The following is a 23,370-nucleotide window of genomic DNA, read 5'->3' on the forward strand; positions in this document are numbered from 1 at the left end:
ACTGAGTTTCACGCGATCCAGCTACTCACCCGATCACGAGCCACGATACTCAAGAGTCTATTTACAGTACCGAGAGGGAGCTACTGTAGCATTGTCTATTCCCGAAGTCACAACAAACCCTTCTTCCCCTCGTGTCCCCCGCTTTAACTTTTTTTGACACGTTCCCTTGGCTCGACTTTTAAGGACGATCCTACGGCCATCATCGCTTTTAAGTTTATAGCTGACGCCAACCACTTTAGACACGCACCGCCTGATGGGCGCTGATGATGAGGCCCTCTAGGCCCCCTTTGATAGTTATAAATATCATTCCCCTTCCGTTTTACTGAACTTTTCGTCTTCAACGTAAGCCTTCCTCTTGTTTCGGGTACCGGCTATGCTCTGACTCTTGTGCTTTGTGCTCACCTTCTCTCATGGATTCCCCTGCGCCTGTCTATGCTCCCGGAGTTTCGACTTTCACCGGCGTGGATCTAGATGATCTCCGCTTTTCATATGAAATCCCCATGGCCACGCACATCATCATACCCTCTGAGGTTCACCCGGTCTCTTCCCCTCCGATGGGGTATGTGACTTTTTTCAAGGAGCAGTTTGTCGTCGACCTCCACTTTCCTATCCACCCCTTCTTCTCTGAAGTGAGTAATTATTTCCGCATCCCTCTTTGTCAACTTACCCCCAATTCTATGAGGATCTTGTGTGGATTCATCCTCCTCTGTGAAGTGTGTGTTGTATCCTGGACTCCTCGCCTATTCTACTGCTTCTTTACCCTATGTTTCCATAGTGAGGGCCTCTTCCGTCTCTAGGTCTGCACCCGAACTACATACTTTGCTCCTCTACCATCCTCTGACTTAGAATGGAGGGATAAGTATTTTTTCCTGCATTTCCCTCTAGCCGTGGAGTGGCCTACACAATGGCGATCAGCTCTTCCTTCGGCACCCTATCTAGGGGACTTTCAGACATACCCTAATTTTATGGAGGCCTCCGCGTAACTGGCAGGTTGGTGCTTAGACTTGCTGCGATCCTGTCAGGAATCTGAGTCAGACAAAGGTTGGATGAGTTGTCGCTGGTGTTGACAGGGAGGCGACTATGATGCTCTTATCGTATATGCCCCAGAGAATGAACCCCCACGTGGCGCTGACGGACGGCGATAACTGAGCTGGTGGTACTTGAGCTTTGTGCACACTCAGACAAGTACACGGAACGTTAAAGGCCAGAAACTAGGGAAAAAGCCCCCGGAGTAGGTCCTCTGACGCTCAAGTCAAGTACTTTTTCCCCAAAAGAACAATGTACGAAGGAAAAAAAAATAAAAGTAGAAGACAAGTGCGAATGTGTGAGAAAGCGTACCAGCGCAAGGGAAAGGACCTCCCTTTTTATATGACAATGCGTACCTCTGGAGACTGACCAATGTCAAAAAATGTCAGGTGTCAGGACCTGTCTGGTGATTGAGGACACATGACATCCTCCTGTAGACTGGAGGAAGGTTCCATTCGTAGATGACCGCAGACAATTGAAATATTCCCTGACATACAACAGTTATTCTCTGACAAGCGGTTATGATTCTCTGACCCTGTTATCGCGTAGCACCTTCTGTCCTACCCGGGTATGACAGGGCAGCTCGGGATGATCTGTTAAAGTCTGATGAAAAGGCTTGATGAAAGGACGGGCTATGACGAGAGCCTTCTCTTCCCCGTTGTATTGATCCAGATCTGACCTGGAGTAACAGTTCTGTATACGTAGACTGGGTTGAGGAAACCCGACCGGTAAGGGCAAGTTAGGCATTACCCCGATTGCGTTCCATGATTCATATATAGACTCCTGATTTGTAAGCACCCGACCTGGAATTATACATCTGATGATACCGAGCGATCCTACCCCTTCTTTCCTCGTCTGTTAACTGTCACGTCCCCTTAATTTCTGACTGTCATGTCTTCTCGACTATTGACTGTCACGTCCCCTTGACTTCTGACCGCCACATCTCTCTGACTATTGACTGTCATGTCCCCTTGACTTCTGACTGCCACGTCTTCTCGACTGTTGACTGTCACGTCCCCTTGACTTCTGACTGTCACGTCTCCCTGACTCCCAACGACCGGGCCCTACCATTATGCATCGTATCACTGACCATCAGAATAAATTCAGAAGTACAAGTAACTCGGATCTATGAAAATTTTCCACCGGTTATTTAGATAAATCCGGAAACACAAGTGTCGAAAGGCTCAGCCACCCAACATCTCAAATTTTTTATTCCATTGGAGGAAAATAACTTACCATGTAGCTACGTAGCTAAGAATTGATTAAACTATGGATGCTTAGGAGACTACATGGACTCCCTGTCACTGCATTATAGTCTGGGGATGATTTTCTCCTCTTCTATTAGAATAAAAGGTAATATTGTTTATCTCAAGGGGTACAATATCACCGACCATATGATAAGATACAGACAGCTAAATTACCATTATCCTAATACAACAATTCTTTGTGTGAACAACACTATTATAGCATCGACAGGGGAGATGGAATGACATCTACACTATTATACGACAGTATTGTACGTAGTAGTGCTTAGTGAAGATAAGTAATGACAATGACATTATTACACTTACTTTCATGTGAGGTAGAATATGAGTTCAAAGTCTCCTATAGCCTATTGATCTTCTACTTTTCTATGTAAAGGTGATCCCTCATCGCCGGCTCTAAAGTGAGATGAAGGGAAATAAATAACAAGCAATCATGTGGTTCATCACAGACCTTGTGGAAAATGACAAGCAATCATGTAGCGAATTATGGCATGCGACAGGGAAGATAGCAAACAAATCACCCTACAACAAGTTCTCATCTCATCTCATCTCATCTCATCTCATCTGTGGAACGGTCACTTCACTATGCCATTTTTGTTGAGAAAATTACAAGAGGGCAATTTGATAGCAAAGAGCTCCTCAAAGGATCAAAAGAGGTTAAGCATTGCGAAGGGAGACAATGTGATAGCTCATTTAAGATGAAACTTCTATTATTTTACTTTCATTTGAAAAGCACTCCCTCTAAAATAATTATATTTTATTGACTAGGAAAGTATTCTCCATTCGTAATTATTTTTTACTTGTCAAATATTATTATTAAATTTGTAAAAATATTTTTTTAAAAAATATTTCTAAAAAGGAAATGTTGAAGTGGAATTTTTACATAAATGGAATTGGATGCAACTTCTTTGATGCTGTTATTGGGCCAGTTAAGCCATTCTGGGCCAGTAGAAGCCATCATTGCGCAATTTTCAATTAGGCCCATTTCACTTCGAGCAATTAATTCAATTTAAAATTTTATGCCCTCTAAAACCGCGTGCCATTTTTAATAGTCTTGCGTGTTTTTTTTAATTTAGTGACTTGCATTAATTACACTTGCTCTGCTTGTGGTTCCTAAATTTTTCACAATTATTTTTTTCTCTCTTTTTTAAAAAAAAAATTTGAAGAGTCAATTATATTTTAATTTAGATAAGCTTAGTAGTGCCCACGATCACAGAATAATTAAGCCAATCTAAGATGGAGTCTAACCTGTTTCATCCTCCTACTTAATCCTTATTTCACACCTCACGTCCTTGCATGTCTAAGTTTCAATCTTGATAGTATTCGACAAGATTAACCATATTATTACTATCCTCGAACTAAGATGGCTCCAACTTGACGGCATATGTCATTTTTGTCACTTAATAACATAGTTAATTTGAAAAATTGAATACTAAAATATTAATCTTTAAAACTCAAGTGCATGTTTAAGTATCAACAATTTGTCCGTAAATAAATAGACTAATTAATTATCTCCTATTAATTACATACATGCATGATCTGCACTTGATCGACAATCAAAACTAGATTTCACTTGTTACGATGAACCTTAATGTCACTCGAGAGGCAGCTTTAGAAACTACCGTGATTACAATCTCACATTAAAAAAATTAAGGAGAATAATTAACCGAATCTTATTACATGAACAGAAGACGACTTCGTGTGACATGTATCACTGAAACGGCTGTGTCCCCACTCTTGCATTAAATGCCTTTAATTGCGTTTATTTAATCATTAATGGTGCCTCATTCTTTCCGATTTAGCTTCGTGAAAATTTTGCGCGAAATCAAGTCGATCATCTCTAATATTAATGGTTTAAATATCTGGATATATAGAAAAAAGAGTAAGAATGATGCTTCATGAGTTAGCGGACTATAAATGAACCAAATATTCATGAACAAACTTGGTATTCGGCTTAATAAGAATTTATTTATGTTCGTTAATGTAGCAGATCTATATATTTTTTTATTTATGTTCGTTCAATATAAACAAGATCAATTAAATAAATAAGCTTGAATAACTCGTTAAACTAAATAAACAAACTTGACATATATATGTTCAGCTCGTTAACGTTCGTGAATAATATTCGTGAACAGTATTAGTGAACAACAATGTTCACAAACCATATTTATTAATAAAATCTCTTTATGTTAAATAAACAATAAAATAAAATAAAATAAGTTCGGATTATTGAGATCAATAACCAATTAAATAATTAAAAGTTTCAAACAATCAAATAAACTTAAATTGAGAGTTCGATAATATCTAAATGAATCAAGCTCAAGGCAAGGTTGAATTGAGAGAACGATAGATAACATCTAAACGAGCCAAGCTTCAAATAAGTTCAAGCTCATAAAAAATAAACCAAGCCAAGTTTGAACAATCATTTCAAAAACTTAGTTTATTTTAAGTCCGGCTTGACTTAGCTAGATTATCTTATCAAATAAGCTTGAACATCCCAAAACTCTGACTCGGCTTGACTTGTCTACAACCCTAAGCACAGTTGATACTTACTTGAGCGGTTCCTCTAATAGATCTTGAGGTCAATTCTCAACAAGTACAAAATGTTTCATTAGTTGTCTAACCCTCTCTCATACAAAGAGTCGTTGTGTTGCTGGGTAAGTATTATCACTTTTTACTCCAAATGAGTAATAATATGCTCCTGAGGTAATAGTGTTAGGCCTTTTAAATGGTTAATCATACATCTAAAGATAGATATCCTATAGATTTTTTTCCAATAGGATAGGATGATAACCCTAAAAAAGTTGACCTTTTGGAAGGGCTATATATATACAAAATGCAAGCTCCTCAATGTATATCCTACAGATTTAACTCGCAAGTATATATGGATCTGGGCCAGAATTCTTCTTTTTATCTTGAAGATAAGAAGACGATATCTATAATCCTCACGTGAAGTAGAGATATGCGGCAAGCAAGCAGGAATCTTCGACGTGGGCACAGTGCGACACTTCCGGAGTTCCACTTCCTTCAGAGAATTTAATGCTAGTTAACATTTCCTCGCCCCACAAATTAAATAACAATATATATCGACTTCTCCTTAGCTTCATTAAATTCTGATATATAGCTTACAGATCATTTAATGAACACCCCATGTGCCTCATCCTTTTTAATCATAATTCAAAGTTGCACACACACGAACAACACGCCCATGTATGTCTATATATATACATACCAATTAACCCTTCTTCTGCATTGTCTCCTCAAGAAATTAGAAGTGATCGATCATCAGTACTCTTATCAATATCCTTCTCTGTGTTTCTCTCTGCATGTTTCCCATGTCGCTTACTAAAGATCCATCCTTGGAACTTGGCTCGCAAGCTTGGCTCATGCTCGAAGACGGAGAGAGCTCTGATTCGCTCGGGAGCTACTCGAGCAGTCTTCTTCCTTTCTTCTCCAACCACATCTGCCCCGGTGAGAACAGGGAGGCACTCTCTGTTGTCAAGTATGGGGCAGTCTGCGTTCCCAGCGCCTCGGTGCTCAGCTTCGAGCAAGAGGACAGGGACTGGATGGACGCCATCGATCAAAGTTGCAAACTTGACACCAATTCTAGGATCGTTCATGAGCAGGACAGTTTTGGGCTTACGTACCCATCTGCTCCTGAAAAGAGACAATGCAAGGTGATTAATCAATCTATTGTTGAATTCATGATTTTTGCTTTGGGTAGAGCACTTTTAACAGGAGTGCGTTGCGGTTATCGTGTTGCAGGATTCGTGCGAGATGCCGAGTCCGAAGAAGCAGTGCAGCAGAAAGATGAAAGAGAAGTCGATCAGTCCGTCCAAGGATTCACAGAGCGTAGCAGCGAAGGTGACCCTTTGACGCTATTTTTGAGAACGATTTGTTGAATTTAAGATGAATAATGCTAAAAGATTTGATCTTGTTGCAGAACCGGAGGGAGAGAATTAGCGAGAGACTGAAAATCCTACAAGAACTTGTTCCCAATGGCACCAAGGTTGATATGGTGACCATGCTGGAGAAAGCAATTAGCTACGTGAAGTTTCTGCAGTTACAAGTGAAGGTGATGGCTGATGATCACTCAGAAAATCTTGAATCTTTCTAATTATCTGCTCTCTGTTCTTAATTCAGGGTTTCGATTGGTTTGCAGGTGTTAGCAACTGATGAGTTTTGGCCAGCGCAAGGGGGAAGAGCACCAGACATAGGGCAAGTAAAGGAAGCCATTGATGCTATCTTATGCTCTCAGAGAGACAGGAACTCCAGCTCCAAGCTCTAAAAACTAATCAAGTAGGAGAAACCCCAAGAACAAGTACTGTGTTAAAAACAAAATCAGGGAAATTTTATTTCCTTCTCCTTTTTTTTTTATTTCCCTATTGTTTCTGACGTGTATTCAAATATAAGTTAAATAAACTGATTCCAGCAACTCCAGCTTTGAGTTCTTAATATTTTTTTAATAAAATCAATAATTACAATGAGCAACAACATTGCAAGAATTACAAATCTCTTCTTCACAATGAGCAATAACAGAAAATATGATAAATAACCTCACAAAAAAAAAATCCACTGACTACATAATATGTAATATTGAAACTTAATTAGGCTGATTCTATGCATGAATTATTCATAACTTTAAAAAAATAAATAAATAAACGTACATGTACCGGATTGAATGTGGTGTGATAAAATATTGACCGACAAAGGCTCAATTCTTGATAGAAAAATAATCATCCTGCGAATTAAAGACACATGCCTTTGACCCTTATCATTAATTATGCAGGGTGCAAAATGTGTACTATCAATTGGCATATAAAATGATTCTAAAAAATATCCTTTTATCTACTTGTTCTCTTCGTCACAGACGTGAAAGCCTCTTCTTCTCCTATATATGCTATATTATATACACAAGTTATGATTCAGGTTGTACTTTTATTCATCACGAAGCTAAATAAAAAAAGATCTTAATTTGTTATTTGTAGACGTAAGAATAAACATTACGTATAATGTTTCAATACAGTGCAACTACGAGAGTTTTCAAGTAGTATTGACTTCTACTTGCTTTGTAATTTGTATCGACCATTAGAGTTTTTAATACGGTGCAATGTCTATATTTAACAAAGTTGTTTCAATTGTAATTGTTGTAATTGTTGTAGCATGCTGTAACGCTGAATAGGCTGTAAATGAATCAAGCATTCGTGAACAAGTTTGGTGTTCGACTTGGTAAGAGTTTATTTATGTTCGTTCAATATACATAAGATTAATTAAACAAATAAATTTGAACAGCTCGTTAAGCTAAACAAATAAGCTTGTGTTCAGTTCGTTAACGTTCGTGAACAATGTTCGTGAACAACGTTCATGAACAATGTTCACGAACCATATTCATTAATAATACTATTTTGAATATGTCAAATAAATAATAAAATAAATAAATAAATTTAAATTATCAAGTTTAATAATCAATCAAACAATTAAAAGTTTCAAACAATCAAACAAGTTTGAATTGAGAGCTTAATAACATCTAAACGAACCAAACTCAAGCCAAACTTGAATTGAGAGCTTAATAACATTTAAATGAACCAAACTCAAACTCATAAAAATTAAACCAAGCCAAACTTAAACACTCATTTAAAAAATTTGGTTCATTTTAAATTCGGCTCGGCTCAGCTTGATTACCTTATTAAACAAGTTTAAACATCTCAAAGCTCGACTCTGCTCGATTTGTTATTTACCGCCCGAATGCTGAAACTTAAATATTTTCCATTTTTCAATGACAAACAATGAACTAAATGTTACCCTCACAAAAGGAACAGAATCCTTCACGATCAAAATGACTAATAATGGCCAACTTATATATGCAAGAAGTGGAAAGAATGATATGGTGCAACGCATGCAGGCATGGAAGCTTCAACACATTGACCAAGCATGCACGTGCCCATTAATTCCCAATCTCCACCTAAAAATTAACAGAGGCAAACAATTGAAAACAAAACACGAGGCATTGAGGATTCTAGGGTTAGGGCTTTGTGAGCGTGATAAGGCAATGACATTAATTGTGCATGTCATACCAAAGTTTTTTATAGCCAATTATTGATCGCATTAATTAGAGAGTGCACTTCGTGATTTGTTATGGCTTGGTTTAATATACAGAAAGGAAAAGAGATTTTGGCCTCTGAGGTACGTGTATGGTTTTTTGATGAATGGCTATTCTCTATGTGTGATTATAGAAATAGATTTGGAATTCCAAAGATATCGAGGTATGTGAACAAACAAAAGTCGGTCATTGAACCTGTTGGATTGAGTAGTCAAGTCGGACTAGAATGTTGGCATCCTCCAATGTTTCACTCTGTAGGAGTCAAGATCTAAATCTTTCTAGCTTGTCATTTGGGCCTTCAATCCTTCATACAACAGTCTAGTTCTTTGTACTGACCTCAAAGATGTGTAAATTTTGTTCTACTCTCCCAAATGTCTGAGGGTGAAATATTTCTGTGTATTGTTGTGCTAGAAAGGTCCTCAAGTTAATTTCTTTGGATATGCTTGGATGTATATACTGTTTAATCAATTAATTGTACTAACGAAACACTAGATTTATTGTACTAATGACTTGATTTACTTCATGGTGTGTGTATCTATATTGGATTTGTGTTTACCTCAATCTCACATGAAAGTTAGTGCAAGCAATTAAATATATGTCTCAAAGCCTTATAATTATCCCTCCTTACATCTCAATCATGCTTCTTTGATTGCTACCATATTCGAGGTGAAGTCAAGTTTTGATTCAAGATTTTGATAATAACTTTTAAAACCCTAACAAACTAACTAAGCTAAGCTAATTAACACCCTTAACCCTTTTCCCTCTTATATTAGTGTTTTTATATTAGATCTTCATGTCATATGCTTTGCACGTTTGATCCTCCCCACGCCGATCATAATTGTTCTCTTCACAAGAACAAGTTGATGTCCCTAAATAGTTTGATCATCTTGTTTGACTTTCAAAAGCCTTAAAGTAACATATTTTTTTAGTCAATTAAGAAATGAATAAATTGATCCTACTTTTTCTGAACTTTTATTAGACTAACAAGTCGATCATTTACATTAATGTATTGGATATAAAGAGAACATCCACGTATAGGTAACATGGGACTGAGTTCGTGTGTATAATTGTGTGATAAGTTCCGTAATTGTATATGGGATAGTTCCTTATTTATAGTTTTATTTTCCACAATAATTTGATTAACTTACAGATAGTTCAACGCCATGTGTTCAGTTCTGGTTGGCTTCAATTCAGTTTTGCATTTTAAGATATAACAATTTATACGGTTTAATAGATTCAAGAACATTTTGTTTAGGAGAATAAGAGTGAGAAATGAAAATAATAATTATTGATTATTTGAATTATAAGAATAAAAATATAAATAAGGGAATGAAATTTTATAATGGGGTAATGACTCATTCTCATGTCTCTCCTTTAATGAGTCATTACTCTATTTTCAATAATCAAAATATTTCCTTATTCCAAAAACCCTTATCCAAAATTAAAATTTTTCCCCTTAATATCAAAATATATTTATTTAATTTTTCTTTCATTTCACTTTCTCTCTCCTTGTTGTCTCTCATTGTATTTTTTTTCTCCTCATTCTAGCAACCACTTTCTTTCTCCTTAATCTCTCTCATCACACTTTCTTTCCTCTTTTTTTTTCTCATTACACTTTCTCTCTTTTCACACTTTCTCTCTTCTTAATCTCTTCCCTCTTTTTTTTTCTCATCACACTTTCTCTTTCATCATACTTCCGTTTTCATCATACTTTCTCTCTCCTCAATCTCTCACATCACACTCTTTTCTCTTTTTTCTCATCACACTTTCTCTTTCATCATGCTTTATCTCATTACACTTTCTCTCTCCTCAATCTCCCATCACACTCTCCTTTTTTTATCAACACACTTTCTCTCTCATCATGCTTTCTCTCTCATCAATCTCTCCCATCACATTCGCTTTCTTATTTTTTTCTCATCACACTTTCTCTTATCATATTTTCTCTCTCATCGTATTTTCTCTCTCCTCAATCTCTCTTATTACGCTCTCTCTTCTCATTTTTTCTTATTACACTTTCTCTCTGTTCATCCTCTCTCATCATATTTTCTCTCTTATCTTCTATCATCATGCTCTCTCCCATCACACTCTCTTTCCTCATTTTCTCTCATCGGACTTTCTCTCTATTCATTCTTTCTCATCACACATTCTCTCTCATTATTCTCTCTTATCATATTTTTTCTCTCACATTCAACTTTCTCTTATATATAATTTTTCTCTTATTTTCCTTTAACGATAAAAAAGAAAATTTTGATTTATTCCGATAGAAAATATTCAACTAACCAAATATTATTTTTAAGAGTGATATCCATGCTCATACCCATTCTCATTCCATAATACTATGATTTCCATTTTGATTCCTATTCCTAGGAAAGAACCAAACACCCCCTTAATCTTTTCTTTTCGATTAAAGACCGAAGTTAAAATCTGTTATCCATTGTTAAAAAGATTTAAACTTATTGCTCTTTCTTAACAAATCGCTATCGGGTAAATTATTTTAATACCTTGGTGGCCTTGCCTTAGCTTCCATGGTTATATCTTTTATTTCATAAGTGAGACTACAACGTAACAAGTAACAATGATTCGATCGGTAGGACTCATAATGCTCCTTTCAAACATGAAAATGATGAGTGCAAAACGCAATGAAAATTTAGCAAAAAACAAAAAGCTTCATGAATTCGACAACAGGTCTGAGAACCTTTACGAGGTGAGCTTGATATCAACTAGCATGCATGAATGGATAAAGCGAGGCAAGTGTAGACCGATATGAACTTTTAACATCCATCACTTGAATGATATCCTCATTGGTATCTTGAAAGAGCCCAAATAGTCATCATTTCACTTTTCAATTTCCTTACAGACGACAGAGGAACATTTTGGGCCTGCATGTTATAACAAGGTAGAAGAGGGGACAGAATATCGAAAACATGATATTTCTTTTCTATTTTTACCGGGGCATGATTAAATCTTTTTGGGGCCTGTAAGTTTAATTAAATTAACTACGATACAAGTTATTTGGGCCGTAATTCGAGACCTTATGATTTGTTTTTATTCATTAAGCCTCACTTTTCTATCGATGTTCAAAGTAATTAAGTTTCTTGCTTGCACACAATTCAACAAAACGGTAAAATCCATCAGGCACTCTAATGACTGTCCTCACACCATTGGAAAGATGTAAATCATAAATCTAACTTTATCACCCTGGCTCAATTATATTCTACAAATTTACCTATGCTGACCAGCTTAGCTATGCCTCAGAGCACTTGCATACATATTTGCATATATACATGCTAGCCAAAATGCTCTAGTAATACATAAAATTTTTGGCTTGCAATTGATGTACAGCACAAACACATGCATCTGTTTCTTCATGGCTTGAAAGTGAAGGATAAAGGAAAATGACATCGTTTTTTTTTTTTTGGTTATGTTAGGTTTTAATATCTGAGTTCTGTGCATCACTTGCCATTGGCATGCCTGGAAAAAAAAACAATTCACAATCAAAATATTGTGCAAATTAACTTATGTGTTCACGAGCGAAAATCAACCGTAAATTTTACACATGTACAGGAAAAAAGATTTAGAAAACTTAATTAATCAACCTGTTCTACAATGTGGTGGACAGAACCAACGACGCTTGCAACCGCAACCAGCTAACAAACGTTGACGACCAGGTAATATCGGTAATCCTGTGATCAGGTCAATCATTTTGCTATGGTGGAGGTCAAAATTCGAATGGATCAAGCGGTTATCCGTTCGGGTCATTTAAGATAACTGGCTGATCGAACTCTCCCGATCCCAAAGGTTATGCTCCCTCCGATTCAATGGCCCATTCTGTTAGGTCAGAGTTATTATCCGGTCAAGCTCCTCGGTCTCCGAGGGCTATTCTCTCTAAGCACGTGTACCCGCTCGATAAGTTGAGATATCCTACCGGTCAAATTCTCCTAATCCTCAAAGACTATGTTTCCTCTGACTCTGGATTCCGATCACCCAACTCTAAAATCACTTTATGATTAGATTTTTCTTATTCTATGTTGATCCTGAGACGGATTGACAAGATGTTAGAGACAAAAACAATCATTTTTTTATCGACCCTCGCTATTCAACTCCTTTTAGTGGGCCAAGCCCTAGAAGCCCAACAGACTCTATGCTTTGTGGGCTGGCACTATAAGAAATGTTGCATGCGGAGTGTTAGAGGTATGTGGAGCGGGATAATTATACTAATTCAGATATGAGATATGGATGATGATACTGATTATACAATAAATTATGACGATTTGACATTTCTGTTACTGCGACATGATACCTAATTAACGAGGAGAGCTTGTCATCGAGATATTATAAAAGGGTCCGAACCCACGAGCACAGGTACAATTTTAAGCATGTATACTCATATTTCCTGTTCTGTTTATCTGCTTTATCTTTTCATCTGAACGTTAGTGTGGGCATCCCCTAGCCATCCTCACTTTCTTTTTCGCCTCTCTTTCCTTGTCCCGCAGGTGTTGTTGATCCAAGATATTCTTCTAGTCAATATAGGAGCCAGCTCAGCGATGAGTCGTCATCCCTTAGTGGTTTCAGTAGGATCAGTAATAAAATACACAACCAGTGTCTACTTTTGTTTAGAAATCGGCACGCCTGTAAGAAATTTCTTGTCCAGAGGTGACGATACTCACACAAGTGAAGTTGTTCTTCATGCTTCTTGAGTTACCTTGTATCTGCAGAATTTCAAGGTGCAAGCGTTTCTTGATGGATTTATTTTAAGCTTCGAGGTTCAGTGCGTCGATGTAAACTTAGCGATAATATTGGATTGCCCATGAAGAATAAATGGACAAGAATTAATTAATGATCCTGGTTTTCTAAATTTAAATACTCATCAATTATGGATCTGCACCACTACAAGGAATCGCTACTCAACCTTTCATCAGCCACAGATCTGGATCATGTAGCCAGGATCAGGTAAAACAAAAAGGATCAGATGGAGCTGGAGAGGAGTCAGAACATTCATTTGAAGTTGCAGATAGTTCAGCACTTCAGCTGAAATCGATGGTATCCAAACAGATACGGATGACAAGGAGGTTGTTGCCGGGCAGTTTGCTCAGACTGACACTCAATTTGATAAATGAAAAATCTGTCCTCTGACTCTCTGAGGAAGTGAGTCCCAGTCCGAACCAGCAAAAGTCACAAGACGTCGAACTATCCAGAGTGGCAATTCTAAAAAGACAAGCACGGTGAAAAGAGTTGTCGAACAATCAAAACATTTCCTTGGGGAGATTTATGACAAGAGTGCGCAGAGAAATGAACAAGGAAGACTTTCTTCAGATATTCAAGAGGTTAATGACTGTAATTTAGTTAATTTCGGGCTACAGAAGAGTATTTATTATGTCTCATGCATATCATGCATGCAGAACAAGATGTGGACAGTGAGACTCCTTCTTGGAGCATTTCACATGGAGGACGTCGTAAAAGGAGACAGATTGTTGCTCCTCAGACTCGGACATTCAGAGAAAAACGTTATAATCTCCGCATTGTAGATTTTGTCGAGGACCAATTTGTTATCCACAAAATAAAGCTGAAGGATCTTTTATCAAAGTTGGCTCGATTGTTTGATACTTGTGCTGGTGAACTATGGATTCTTCGAGGAAAAGCTTCATTTCTATTTTTCAGATAGTGTCAGCTCTGTAGGCATTGTGGGAATTCAATCCTCAGAGACGCTGTGGCTTTTTGACGTTTTCTATCTAGATTGTACGTTACTTTTGGACATCATTTCTCTCAATAATAATATTTTGGTTCCCTTTTGTACTTATAATCCCCCTTTATTGTGAAATCTGCAAGTTATGTTTTTCATTTTCATAGAAATAACAAGCTGCTTCAGCAGCCCAAACAAATGGAAGCTAGCTCTACACAAGTTTCAGGATATGAAATGATGATCGAGTTTAGTTGATGAGGGTGCAAAGTCAATAGGAGTGCAGAAGACAGTGAACAAAATGCTATGAAGATTCAGATCTCCCAGCATGCCATGGAGGTTCAGATCTTTCAGACACTTGTTCGGATACGTCTCTGTCTCCCCCAAGGGGTGTTGATATTGTTAAATATCAGTTCACTAATTTGGGTCATGTTGAAGAAGGCTTTTGAGTACTAGCATTGTTGTCGGTTTGAAAGTCTGCTAGGATCAGTTAAAAATATCTCCTTTAGGCGTTGACTTAATGGGTCAGCGTTAATGATTTAGTCCTTTTTCTATTGTGTAATTAATTGGGGTTTTTACTTAGGGAACTACTGTAGTCCCTGACAATAAAGAGATGGAGATCCATGAGGATGATGCTAACAAATCTGTCGGACCAAGTGATCAGACTGGTGAAGATAGGGACATAGGGTAGTGGCAAATGAAGTGACGGCAATAGAATCAGAACCTGATAATCCTGTTGCCGAATCGAGTGAAGATGGCGACAGCGACGAGAAGTGGATAATTTCTCCTATTAACCCCAACATTTTAAGACTTTACGAAGATTTTGCTACTGATGTATCTACCTGTTTGGTTCATCTTTCATTTAGCTTATCACATGACATTTTCCTATCAATTTGCTCATGTGTCATGCAACAGACAGAAGGGACTAGCTGCGTGACTTATCTTTTACCTCCATTGATGGCTGAGTTATTGCAAAGATCTGCTTAACATCCAAGGCACCGGATGGATCTGAGAAGCTGCCAAAGATATTAAAGCCAGCATGGCAGGGCTTGGCTTGATGCACATTGGAGAGGGTGGTCCATTATTTCATGGGCCACTGCCACCTCATCAACATTAATGCAGTTCGTTGCTGATTCTCTCCGGAGTGGCGGTGTGTCGTGTTTGTAACTGTGTGTCATGACGATGCAAGTGGCCCTTGTTCTGTTGTTCCTCCCGTAGTCATGGATGCCCATCTACAACAGCGCGGCATGAGTTGTACATTGAGTACTCTCCAGGGTCAGTAGGAGAAAGATGGGCCATAAAGTTGCCCTGCCTTCTTGCTCTCACTGCGATGACAGAGCAGATCAGTCCCAGCAGAAAGCCTCAAACTCTCATTATTGCATAAGGTAATTCGAATGTGCGTACTCTGGAATTGGTGGTGTATATGTTTTGTGCATCAAGCCCCTCTAAGAAAATCTTCAAGTTCAAGGCTCTTACGGGATGGTTCTGATTGGTGCGATCTACGTGGGAAGAAATAATCATGGCAATGTCTATCGTATGCACTGTTACTCTGTCACCAATCCTGTTTCACCACCAACAAAATTCGGAAGTTTGTACAATTGAAAATAAAAAAAATAGCAGTTTTCTTTAAATTTGAAACTTGTACTCCACAATTGTTATTATTTCTGCCTTTTCATCAATCTGCTCAAACAAAATAAATAAAATATGTGTATAGATGTAAGATCCCAGTAGAATGGCGACACTACTTGCTACTTGCTACTTGCTAAATGGCAACTGGTTAAATGAAATGGGTGAATAGGGTAGGATCAGGCAACAGTTGACGGTACATGCAAGATCAGATAAAGTCCACGCTCATTCATGAGATCGAGCTGCTTTCTGGCCGTCCTACGCAAGCATCGAAACATCGCTTTCTGTACCTTTATCATTACACCTAATGGAGCACAAGGGCAGTCCCGCTTTCTCCCTTACATTGTTGAACCAGCAACGCCTTTCTAGTTACAGAACTCCAACGTCAAGACACTGCTTTTCACTAATTCCCCGGCCATGTCCTTACTGCTCCTCTTCTTCGCTCCTGCCTGCTACTTTAATATGTGCCATGTTTGTCGCTTCTACAACACTAAATGAGTGAGTCACAGTTCAACCATTTTCAGCTTAAATTAATCAAGTTTAGCCCATTCCATTATCAAAATGTCAATTGGATCAAATTGAAACTAAAAGATAGTTTTATAAACGAAAGAAAAGCATGAAGATCGGAAGCAGCATGCATAGGAACTGCCACACCGGAATCCAGCATTATCAGTAAATGTGTGAAAAGAAGAGCCAAATGAATAGACTTCTGCATGTATAACAAGAACGAGATGCAGCCACAGCAACAGCCGTAGAGGAACATGCACGTAAAGGACATGGTCCTCATTTAATTTTAGATTACAAGATTGTTTTTCATGTTTTAAATTAATTAACCACAATGCATAAATTAAAATTTATCCTAAATAATTAGTTTTAGATTCTTGTAAAAAAAACTTAATTATTAGAAATTAATGTTGAGGTCTTTCCAACATCAAACTTATGAAACTGAAAAAAGGGTTGGGCTATGAATTACCGACTGATCAAAGAACAATTCTCACGGGATCTTCCTTCGTTATATTTACGGCCATCCATCCTTTCCCCTACTTTACTCGCTTTACTCTTTTGTTTCCATTTCCATCTCTGATTTAACGAACTCCAATAAATGCCACCCTTTGAGATCGTTGTCCTCTCTTTAGTGTTTTTGGGTTTTAGAACCTCACTACAAAAGAACACTAATTTAGGGACAAAATTTTGGAACAAAAATAATTCGTCCCCAAATTGGGATAAATTTAGCAACAAAAATAAATATCGACCCAAATTTCCAACGAAATTTGCAACAAAAAAATTTCGTTTAAAGTTAGCAACAGAAAAATATTTCGTTGCTAAATTCGTCCCCAAATTTGGGACGAATAACAGATTCGTCCCAAATTTAGGGACGAATAACAGATTCGTCCCAAAATCTGGGACAAATCCAGGATTCGACCCAAAATCTGGGACGAATCCAGGATTCGTCCCAGAATTGAAAATATTTAAAAAAAAAAAAACACGGAGGGCTTATATATTGACCTAGAGACATCAGAATTCCATGAAATAAATTTCTATGGATTCGTATTATTATCCTGATCATAAATATATCATCATCCATAATTTTTAATTAATATTTTGAGAGATTCAATTTTTTAAATCAAATTAGGTCAAATTAGGATAAAAAATTCAAACAATCAATATATTTGGTCAAAAATATTTATAAATATATATTTACACTCAGAATAATGATACGAACGCATAGAAACTTGTTTCATAAAATTTTGATATCTCTAGGTAGATGTTTTTTAAAACATATATAGTTTATGATTAAATTAAAAGTTGTTATGCAAGGCTTGTTAGTAGATAAGTGATGGAAACATTAAATTTGGACCTAGAGATATCGGAATTGTATGAAATAAATTTCTATGAATTTGTATTCTTGTTCCGAACGTAAATATATCATCATCCATAATTTTTAATTAATATTTTGAGATATTCAATTTTTTAAATCAAATTAGGTCAATTAGGATAAAAAATTCAAACAATCAATATATTTGGTCAAAAATATTTATAAATATATATTTATGATCAGGACAATGATACGAACGCATAGAAACTTGTTTCATAAAATTCTGATGTCTTTAGGTCGAAATATAAGTCTTACGATTTGATATATATTTTTTTAAAGTTTGGGACGAATCCAGGATTCGTCCCAAAATCTGGGACGAATCCAGGATTCGTCCCCAAATCTGGGACGAATCCAGGATTCGTCCCAGAATTGAAAATATTAAAAAAAAAAGGAAAAAAAATGGAGGGCTTATATATTGACCTTGAGACATTGGAATTTCATGAAATAAATTTCTATGGATTTGTATTATTGTCCTGAACGTAAATATATCGTCATCCATAATTTTTAATTAATATTTTGAGATATTCAATATTTTAAATCAAATTAGGTCAAATTAGGATAAAAAATTCAAACAATCAATATATTTGGTCAAAAATATTTATAAATATATATTTATGATCAGGACAATGATACGAACGCATAGAAACTTGTTTCATAAAATTCTGATGTCTCTAGGTCGATATATAAGCCTTACGATTTGATATATATTTTTTTTACAGTTTGGGACGAATCTAGGATTCGTCCCAGAATTGAAAATATTAAAAAAAAAAAAGAAAAAAAACGGAGGGCTTATATATTGACTTAGAGACATCGGAATTTCATGAAATAAATTTCTATGGATTTGTATTATTGTCTTGAATGTAAATATATCGTCATCCATAATTTTTAATTAATATTTTGAGATATTCAATTTTTTAAATCAAATTAGGTCAAATTAAGATAAAAAATTCAAACAATCAATATATTTTGTCAAAAATATTTATAAATATATATTTATGATCAGGACAATGATACGAACGCATAGAAACTTGTTTCATAAAATTCTGATGTCTCTAGGTCGATATATAAGCCTTACGATTTGATATATATTTTTTTAAAGTTTGGGACGAATCCTGGATTCGTCCCAAAATCTGGGACGAATCCAGGATTCGTCCCCAAATCTGGGACGAATCCAGGATTCGTCCCAGAATTGAAAATATTAAAAAAAAAAAGGAAAAAAAAATGGAGGGCTTATATATTGACCTAGAAACATCGGAATTTCATGAAATAAATTTCTATGGATTCGTATTATTGTCCTGATCATAAATATACAATCATCCATAAATTTTAATTAATATTTTGAGAGATTCAATTTTTTAAATCAAATTAGGTCAAATTAAGATAAAAAATTCAAACAATCAATATATTTGGTCAAAAATATTTATAAATATATATTTATGATCAGGACAATGATACGAACGCATAGAAACTTGTTTCATAAAATTCTGATGTCTCTAGGTCGATATATAAGCCTTACGATTTGATATATATTTTTTTAAAGTTTGGGACGAATCCTGGATTCGTTCCAAAATCTGGGACGAATCCAGGATTCGTCCCCAAATCTGGGACGAATCCAGGATTCGTCCCAGAATTGAAAATATTAAAAAAAAAAAAAAACGGAGGGCTTATATATTGACCTAGAGACATCGGAATTTCATGAAATAAATTTCTATAGATTTGTATTATTGTCCTGAATGTAAATATATTGTCATCCATAATTTTTAATTAATATTTTGAGATATTCAATTTTTTAAATCAAATTAGGTCAAATTAGGATAAAAAATTCAAACAATCAATATATTTGGTCAAAAATATTTATAAATATATATTTATGCTCGGAATAATGATACGAACTCATAGAAACTTATTTCATAAAATTTTGATATCTCTAGGTAGATGTTTTTTAAAACATATATACTTTACGACTAAATTAAAAGTTGTTATGCAACGCTTGTTAGTAGATAAGTGATGGAAACATTAAATTTGGACCTAGAGACATCGGAATTTCATGAAATAAATTTCTATAGATTTGTATTATTGTCCTGAATGTAAATATATCATCATCCATAATTTTTAATTAATATTTTGAGAGATTCAATTTTTTAAATCAAATTAGGTCAAATTAGGATAAAAAATTCAAACAATCAATATATTTGGTCAAAAATATTTATAAATATATATTTATGATCAGGACAATGATACGAACGCATAGAAACTTGTTTCATAAAATTCTGATGTCTCTAGGTCGATATATAAGCCTTACGATTTGATATATATTTTTTTAAAGTTTGGGACGAATCCTGGATTCGTCCCCAAATCTGGGACGAATCCAGGATTCGTCCCAGAATTGAAAATATTAAAAAAAAAAGGAAAAAAAAATGGAGGGCTTATATATTGACCTAGAGACATCGGAATTTCATGAAATAAATTTCTATGGATTCGTATTATTGTCCTGATCATAAATATACAATCATCCATAAATTTTAATTAATATTTTGAGAGATTCAATTTTTTAAATCAACTTAGGTCAAATTTGTCACGCCCCAGGTAGTCCCTGTCCGAAGAAATTTCGGCAACATCTCCCCTGTACGGCGGACAATATGAAGCTCAGTATACATATATCTCTATACCTCGGCCACACACGGCCGGAATAATACAATACAATTAAGAAACAAACCACGCAGTTTATATCAACATTCCACACAGATATAATATATGATCAATCGACGCAGGTATATAAAGAAAGAACGATATAGAATCCTCGAAGATATATGTAAACATCCTACTCCACTACATCGAAGAAAACCAAATCCACGAAGTAATGAAAATATCTGCAGCGGAAAACAATAGTAGTAAACCCAAATGTTCGTCATAAAGTCCACAATACAAAAGTTCCACATCGCAAGTATATAAGATGCCAAAAACAAAAACATATCCCGACAATAGGGAAATCCTCGCGATAAAGGGGCTAGCGACTGGAATCTCTCCTGACGGCCTCAACCTGAAAAATAGTACAACGGGGTGAGTTCAAAGAACTCAGCTGGTAAACCAATAGACATGTACAGCAATATATAACTACCAGTAATGTCCTAAGGTACAGTCTCCTAAACCATAGGATCTATAGTACAGTTTCCTGACAGTACCAATCTATATAGTACAGTCTCCTAAGTATAACAGGTATGCAAGACTAAATAAACTGCAGTAACCAACAATAAGCATGAAATACAATCTACTGCAAGAATATAAGAAGTGCATAACTGAAATAAACTATACTCACCTGCGAGGCTCGGGCGAATGACTGTGAGCGTACAGATAAAATAGTCGAGCAAAATCATATAACTATGCATGTATCGATATGCGATCACCAAATGCATCAATCATAAATAATGCGATACATGCGTATGATGCGAATGACATGTCTGGTCACCCCTATTGCCGTACTCGGTAGTCTCACACAATGGTGAGGCCAGGGTGGGTTGTGACAACCGTGCACTCTGAGTCACTACTCCGATGAGTGACCGAGTGGACGGGATGTTGTCGAGTACACCTATCCTCCGCCTCAAACATAGTGAGGGAGCGTAACGCTCTCGTCTCCCGGTAATGAGGGGAGGGACCCGGTGTGCTACCATGCTCTGTCACGCTACCCGTGGCGTCTGGCGAGCACTAGGCGATCTACCCTACACACCACAGGTGTTGTGCCACTACCCACGGTGAACACGTTGTGTGCGGGTCCGCGTAGCCGACGAGCTCAACAATAATGGAGTCGTCAATCGCCCAGTGTGCAATCATGCAATATGGTGCATGCGGCTACAGTATGTCATACCTGAACATAGCCTCCTCCATATATGTGTGTGCCCAAAAGGTAAACGCATATATATAACCATGATATAAAATAGCATAAATCCAAAGACCTCACATATAACAAGGATATAAGTATCATGAATCCAAGAGCATGTATCACACATGTACAGCAACTAATCAGTAGAGTAGAGCACTATAGATATACATCTCTATGAACATATACACATGGCAAGAGATATAATATCCAATCCTGAAGTAAAGCAACTAGCAGATGAAGCATGTGATAGGTATCAACTAGCTAAGCCCAAGAGAGAGAATAATCTACTATCTACCACTAGTAAGTATATATAAGCTACACATATCATAAGACATTATCAAAAGATAAGTCAGAGGGTACCCGCCTCAAATAGAAGGTACAATCCGGTCCTGATCCAATATCGAGATGCTCGTCTCGAATCAGAGTCCTGTGTAAATAAATACATTTACATTTATTTAGCTAGAATACAAACAAATAGCTAAATAAATCCTAAACAGAAATTTAGGGACAAACCCTAACCTATAACCCTCCACCTTTCTAACGGTTAATTAGGAATAATTTCCTAATCCTTAATTACCAATTAGATTAGTTATCTAATACCTAAATTAAATCCAATAGTCGATTAGGGTTACTTGTCTTAACCCTAATCATTCCATTTAGGTTAATCTAAGCGATTAGATCTAATCACAAACAATCACTACTAGAATCCAAACCTAAATAATCAAATCCAACAATGGTCTACATCTAAGATCAAATCTACATCCAACTACTCAACCAATACATAAACCCTAATTCATCCACACTAAGATCAATCATCTAAAACAAGACAAACCCTACACACCTTACCTCGATCCAATTGCTGTTGATTGCTGGAACCAGAGAAGCTACTGGTTGAAGTGTTGCCGGAACCAAGAACAACTCCACAGCAAGAACAGAACAAGACCTCACCTTGCTGCTATCAATCTGATCAAGCAGGAGGTCAAGCGGTGGGGATCACCAATCAAGCAAGAACTCTCCTAGCCTCTGCCGACAGCTCAAAGGATCCCATCATCTTCCACCGAGACCTAATCAACCACAAGAAGATGAGGATAAAGAACAGGGTATCGGTGAACAGAGAAGAGATCGGGGGAATGGCTCCTGGCGATCTAGGGCACAGATCAAAGAACAGGAAAGAGGAATAAGGTTCGGATTGCTTACCCATTGAAGCCCTAATCGCCCCTTCCACGCCGGTGATCGGGTGGCACGGCTCGATCCAGATCCGGCCAAGGAAGAGATGGATCGCACTGTGAGCAGTGCGAGGAAAGGAAAGGGAAGGTCGATTGGCTAGGAGACAACACGAATCAACCCCCCGCCGTGCCCTAGTTGCCGTATCGCCGACGATCGATCGTTGAATCCACCGAACCGCAACCCCTCGATCGAAGGAGATCGGTACTCCACCAATCCCGTCGTGCTCCAGCAAGCTCCGGTGACTCTACTGGTTTCCGTCGAGGTCGACAGCCGCCGGAACCGTCGGCTGCTTCGTCCGCAAGAGAGAACAGAGAGAAGGGAGGGGAGATCGGGATCGCGTCGGGGCAGAGAGGGGAGGAAGAGCTCGGTTAAAGGTTTAAGTCGGGTTCGGGAAAAAGAAATAAGAAAGGAAATTTATAATTAAACTTTCCCTCACTTAAACGGGTATCCCAAACAGGCTTTAATCCGAATCCGAAATTGATCCCCTCAAAATCCGTCATACGAGCTCCGAAAAATTCCTAGAAAATTTCTAAAAATCCCGGAAAAATTCTGTAAGGCTATTTCTCAAATAACCCTATTATTTAAATTTTTCGAGATCTCACAAAATTAAGATAAAAAATTCAAACAACCAATATATTTGGTCAAAAATATTTATAAATATATATTTATGATCAGGACAATGATACGAACGCATAG

General features: G+C 36.8%; 1 protein-coding gene and 1 long non-coding RNA gene across 2 annotated transcripts; one reads left to right on the plus strand and one right to left on the minus strand.

Moving 5' to 3' along the window:
- Positions 1-5,626: 5,626 nt before the first annotated feature.
- Positions 5,627-6,579, plus strand: LOC121995048. The gene is made up of 3 exons (XM_042548892.1): positions 5,627-6,155; positions 6,218-6,366; positions 6,454-6,579. Exons 1-3 carry the CDS (start codon positions 5,627-5,629, stop codon positions 6,577-6,579), a joined length of 804 nt encoding a protein of 267 aa, XP_042404826.1.
- Positions 6,580-21,814: 15,235 nt separating this feature from the next.
- On the minus strand, positions 21,815-23,083 carry LOC121994188. The gene is made up of 3 exons (XR_006115629.1): positions 22,645-23,083; positions 22,294-22,511; positions 21,815-21,874 (listed from the first exon to the last, which is right to left on the minus strand). It is a non-coding gene; the product is annotated as an uncharacterized LOC121994188 (long non-coding RNA).
- Positions 23,084-23,370: the final 287 nt, after the last annotated feature.

Source organism: Zingiber officinale, chromosome 6A (genome assembly GCF_018446385.1).
Source record: "Zingiber officinale cultivar Zhangliang chromosome 6A, Zo_v1.1, whole genome shotgun sequence".
In the NCBI taxonomy this organism is placed as follows: domain Eukaryota; kingdom Viridiplantae; phylum Streptophyta; class Magnoliopsida; order Zingiberales; family Zingiberaceae; genus Zingiber; species Zingiber officinale.

Excerpts from the sequence above, each read along its gene's own strand:
- LOC121995048 (XM_042548892.1), top strand. The coding sequence starts at position 5,627 with ATGTCGCTTACTAAAGATCCATCCTTGGAACTTGGCTCGCAAGCTTGG. Across the intron at positions 6,156-6,217 it reads CACAGAGCGTAGCAGCGAAG|ATTTGATCTTGTTGCAGAAC; the intron begins GTGACCCTTTGA and ends TAATGCTAAAAG. Across the intron at positions 6,367-6,453 it reads TTCTGCAGTTACAAGTGAAG|GTGTTAGCAACTGATGAGTT; the intron begins GTGATGGCTGAT and ends ATTGGTTTGCAG.